The sequence below is a fragment of the Eriocheir sinensis genome, unplaced genomic scaffold, assembly GCF_024679095.1.
Source record: "Eriocheir sinensis breed Jianghai 21 unplaced genomic scaffold, ASM2467909v1 Scaffold103, whole genome shotgun sequence".
NCBI lineage: Eukaryota > Metazoa > Arthropoda > Malacostraca > Decapoda > Varunidae > Eriocheir > Eriocheir sinensis.
In genome coordinates, this window is record NW_026110330.1 from 1 (window position 1) to 5,000 (window position 5,000).

At 50.5% G+C, this 5,000-nt stretch overlaps 1 protein-coding gene across 1 annotated transcript in view; it reads left to right on the plus strand.

Moving 5' to 3' along the window:
• Positions 1-564: 564 nt before the first annotated feature.
• LOC126988983 (uncharacterized) overlaps positions 565-5,000 on the plus strand; it is a gene marked incomplete at its 5' end in the record, with an annotated part of 6,194 nt that continues 1,758 nt past the window's right edge. The window contains 7 exons of the mRNA XM_050847438.1: positions 565-706; positions 1,333-1,416; positions 1,756-1,870; positions 2,610-2,721; positions 3,411-3,502; positions 3,722-3,942; positions 4,832-5,000. The exon at positions 4,832-5,000 is cut by the window's right edge and continues 28 nt beyond it. Coding sequence (XP_050703395.1) covers positions 565-706; positions 1,333-1,416; positions 1,756-1,870; positions 2,610-2,721; positions 3,411-3,502; positions 3,722-3,942; positions 4,832-5,000 — 935 coding nt within the window. The remainder of the gene's footprint in view (positions 707-1,332; positions 1,417-1,755; positions 1,871-2,609; positions 2,722-3,410; positions 3,503-3,721; positions 3,943-4,831) is intronic.

Consider the following 5,000-nt stretch of genomic DNA (forward strand, 5'->3'; position numbering starts at 1 on the left):
CCATCCTTTCTCTCTTTCCTTCTTCCCTTCCCTTCCCTTCCTTCTCTTCCTCCCCTTCTCCTCCTCCACCTTCCTTCCCTTCCCTTCCTTTCCTTTCCTCTTCTCTTCCCTTCCTTCCTCCTTCCCTCCCTTCCTCCACCTCCTCCACCTTCCTTCCTTCCCTTCCTTTCTTCCTTCCTTCCCTTCTCTTCCCCTTCCTCCCTCCTCCTCCTCCTCCTCCTCCTCCACCTTCCTTCCTTCCCCTCCTTTCTCTCTTTCCTCTTCTCTTCCCTTCTCTTCCTCCTCCTCCTCCTCCTCCACCTTCCTTCCTTCCCCTCCTTTCTCTCTTTCCTCTTCTCTTCCTTCCTCCTCCTCTTCCTCCTCCTCCTCCTCCTTCTCCTCCTCCTCCTCCGCAGCAAGGGCGCCTGTGTGACCTCCTCGTCCTCACCAGCTACGAAAATTTTCAAGGTCAGGTCAAAGGTCTTCTGGAAAGCCTGACGGAGGGGGGCGGGGGAGAGAGGCAGAGGGGGCAGAGGAGAGGCCACCCCCTGCCCCCACGACCCCCCCGTCCCCCCTCCCTCTTCCAAACCTCCTCCTCCTCCTGAAGGTGAAGGTCAACCCGAGGAAGAGGAAGAAGAGGAGGAGGAGGAGGAGGAGGAGGAGGAAGAGGAGGAGGGTAGCGATGGTGGTGGTACGACCCTGACGACGACCACGACGACTACGTTAAGTGAGCTAGCTTTAATTTTTTTTTTCTCTCTCTCTCTCTCTCTCTCTCTCTCTCTCTCTCTCTCTCTCTCTCTCTCTCTCTCTCTCTCTCTCTCTCTCAAAAATGCAAAATAGAGAAAAAAAAGGTATTAGAGAGAGAGAAAGAGAGAGAAAAAGAGTGAAAGTGAGCGAGAGATATCTTTAATTTGCTCTCTCTCACTTTTCTCTCACTTTCTCTCTTTTTTCTCACTTTTTTTCTCTTTTTTATGAATTTTTGAAGGATTGTTAACGTCTCTCTCTCTCTCTCTCTCTCTCTCTCTCTCTCTCTCTCTCTGAAATATATGTAATAATAATAATAATAATAATAATAATAATGACAATAATAATAATAATGATAATTTTTCTTCTTCCTCTTCTTCCTCTTTCTTCCCTCCTCTTCTTCTTCCTCTTCCTCTTCCTTCCCTCCTCCTCCTCTTCTTTCTTTCTCTCTTAACTTCTTCTCCCACTCCTCCTCTTCCCTTCCCTTCCCTTCCCTTCCCTTCTCTCTCTCTCTCTCTCCTTCCCGTCCAGTGCTTCTCATCTCAATCTCTCCTCTATCTTCCCCCCCTCTCCTCCTCCTCCTCCTCCTCCTCCTCCTCTTCCCCCCAGGAGGAGGAAGGTTCCCCCGGAGGGTTGTGGTCGTAATGGCGAGGGTCCACGGGGGGGAAAGTCCCACGTCCTTCATTGTGCAAGGTAAGGGGGGGAGGGGGGGAGGAAGGGGGAGGGAGGAAGGGGAGAAGGGGGGGAGGGAGGGGAGGAGGGAGGAGGAGGAGAAAGGAGGAGGAAGGAGTTGGAGGAGGGGGAGGGGGAGGTAGTGGTGATGGTGGTGGGAGTAATAGTAATAGTAATAGTAATAATAATAATAATAATAATAATAATAATAGTTTTCTCTCTCTCTCTCTCTCTCTCTCTCTCTCTCTCTCTCTCTCTCTCTCTCTCTCTCTCTCTCTCTCTCTCTCTCTCTCTCTCTCTCTCTCTCTCTCTCCTCTCCTCCTCCTCCTCTTCCTCCTCCTCCTCCTCCTCCTCTCCTAGGGATGCTGGAGGCCCTGACAGGTACAGGACACGTTGCAAACAAGTTGAGACGTCACGTGGTCTTCCTAATCTTACCTATGATGAACCCAGATGGCGTCTACCTCGGAAACTACAGGTGAGGAGGAGGAGGAGGAGGAGGAGGAGGAGGAGGAGGAGGAGGAGGGAGAAGAGGAGGAGGAGGAAGAAAAAATGAAGTACTAAAAGATATATATAAAAAAAAAATATGGAAAAAATGAAATCAGAATCAGAAGAGGAGGAGGAGGAGGAGGAGGAGGAGGAAGAGGAGGAGGAAGAGGAGGAGGAGAGAATGGGGAAGGAAGGGAAGGGATAGGAACGGAAGGGAAGGGAAGGGAAGGGAAGGGAAGGGAAGAATGAGAGAGAGAGAGAGAGAGAGAGAGAGAGAGAGAGAGAGAGAGAGAGAGAGAGAGAGAGAGAGAGATAACTCACTAATATAACCTTTTCTATTCCTCCTCCTCCTCCTCCTCCTCCTCCTCCTCCTCTTCCTCCTCCTCTTCCTTCCTATCCATCCCTTCCTTCCTCTTCCTCCTCTTCGTCATCTTCCTCCTCCCTCTTGCTATCCATCCCTTCCTTCCTTCACCTCCTTCTCCTCCTCCTCCTCCTCTTCATAAAAACCCATACCATACCCCTCCTCCTCCTCCTCCTCCTCCTCCTCCTCCTCCTCTTCTTCCTCTTCTTTCTCTTCCTCCTCTTCGTCATCTTCCTCCTCCCTCTTGCTATCCATCCCTTCCTTCCTTCACCTCCTTCTCCTCCTCCTCCTCCTCTTCATAAAAACCCATACCATACCCCTCCTCCCCCTCCTCCTCCTCCTCCTCCTCCTCCTCCTCTTCCTACAGGTCTACGTTGATGGGGTTTGATCTGAACAGGGCGTGGGCGGAGGCGAGCCAGTGGGGGCATCCAACCCTCTATGCCACCAAGGAACTCTTATTGAAACTAAACGAGGCTGCGGTAAGGAGAGAGAGAGAGAGAGAGAGAGAGAGAGAGAGAGAGAGAGAGAGAGAGAGAGAGAGAGAGAGAGAGAGAGAGAGAGAGGGGTGGTAGTAGTAGTAGTAGTAGTAGTAGTAGTAGTTTAGTGTGTTGGATTATGAATGAATGAGAGAGAGAGAGAGAGAGAGAGAGAGAGAGAGAGAGAGAGAGAGAGAGAGAGAGAGAGAGAGAGAGAGAGAGAGAGAGAGAGAGGTGAAGTAAGTAATAGTAGTAGTAGTAAATTGTGTTGGATTATGAATGAGAGAGAGAGAGAGAGAGAGAGAGAGAGAGAGAGAGAGAGAGAGAAAGAAAGAAAGAAAGAAAGAAAGAAAGGAAGGAAAATAAATATATATAAAAAGTTGGAGAAAGAAAAGAAAAGAAAAACGGAATGGAAGATAAACAGGTAGAGGAGGAGGAGGAGGAAGAGTAGGAGGAGGAGGAGGAGGAGGAGGCGGAGGAAGGTGTGAACATTTTAAAGATTGAAAAACTCTTGAACGACATTAAAGTAATCTCTCTCTCTCTCTCTCTCTCTCTCTCTCTCTCTCTCTCTCTCTCTCTCTCTCTCTCTCTCTCTCTGACCCTCTCTCCTCCCTTTCCTTCCTTCCTTTCCTTCCCAACACAATCTTTCTCTCCTCCTCCTCCTCCTCCTCCTCCTCCTCCTCTTCCTCCAGTGGTGTGAAGTTGACCTTGTACTGGACCTGCACGCCCATTCCTCCCTGCTCGGTACCTTCATCTACGGGAGCTCCTTCGATGACGTGTACAGGTGAGGAGGAGGAGGAGGAGGAGGAGGAGGAGGAAGAGTTAGGTTAAGTGTACATGTGGGCTGACTAAGACTGGGGGTTACGAGTGATCAACGGGTTCGAATCCAGTCCGCCTGGTTCATGAGCTCATCTAAAATCAGTACCTACGCATCGTTCTCAAAATATATACGCAAAGTCCTTAATTCCTGTGCCTGGCGGCGTCTCTCTCTCCCTCCCTCCAGACACGAGCGTCACATTGTGTTCCCGAAGATGCTAAGCCACGCCTGCGAAGACTATGCCCACTACAACACAATCTACAACAGAGACCCGTCCAAGGCTCACACGGCCCGGAGGTGGCTCAATACACACATGAAGGATTCCACGAACATATACTCCGTGCATACCTCAATATACGGCTACACCAACGCCAAGGGGGAGGTCGTACCCTACTCAGAAGAACTATGTATCCTTGAAATAGTAGTAGCAGTAGTGGTAGTGGTCGTAGTAGTGGTGGTAGTGGTATTAGTGGTGGTAGAAGGGTCGGACCGAGTTTTAGGTAAGTCTGCCATTCAAGGTCCCGGTTTTCTTTGACTAAATGTAAACAAAGCGATTTAAAGGGCCGGGTTATGGTAGTAGTAGTAGTAGTAGTAGTAGTAGTAGTAGTTATTCTGTTCAGTTATCTTCCTCTTCCTCCTCCTCCTCCTCCTCCTCCTCCTCTTCTCCTCTCTCCTCTTCCATAACCTTTCAATATTGCTTTCTCCTCCTCCTCCTCCTCCTCCTCTTCCTTCTTCTTCTCCTCCTCCTCCAAGTCTTCTTCTCTCTTCCCTTTCCTCGTCTTCCTCCTCCTCTTCTTCTCTTCCTCCTCTTCCATAATCTTTCAATATTGCTCTTCCTCTCCTCCTCCTTCTTCTTCTTCTTCTTCTTCTTCTTCCTCCTCTTCCTTCTCCTTCTTCCCTATTCTTCTTTAAACCACCCCAGACCTTTTCCTTCCTCTCTCCTCCTCCTTCTTTTTCTCCTCCTTCTTCTTCTTCTTCCTCTTCCTCCTCCAAATCTCCTCTCTTCCATTTCCTCCTCTTCCTCCTCCTCCTCCTCCTTCTTCCCTATCCTTCCTTGAACTACATAGACCTTTCCCTTCTCTCCTCCTCCTCCTCCTCCTCTTCCTTCCCTATTCTTCCTTAAACCACCCCAGACCTTTTCCTTCCTCTCTCCTCTTCCTCTTCCTCCTCCTCCTCCTCCTCCCCTATTCTTCTTCAAACCACCCTAGACCTTAATTCCTCCTCTTCCTCTCTCCTCCTCCTCCTCCTCCTCGGCCTGCAGTCTTCCTTAACCCCCCCCCCCCCCGCCCCCCTCAGACCTCCGTACAGGGCGCGGTGTGGTCAAGGCTGTACTGGATTACTACATGTTTCTGGGCCTTGTACCCCACGCCACGCCCCACGCTCTGCCCCTACACGACCTGCCGCGGGGGAGGGGTCCAGGCAGCCCCCCCCTACACGCCAGGCAGGCCGCGCAGGCTAGATCACA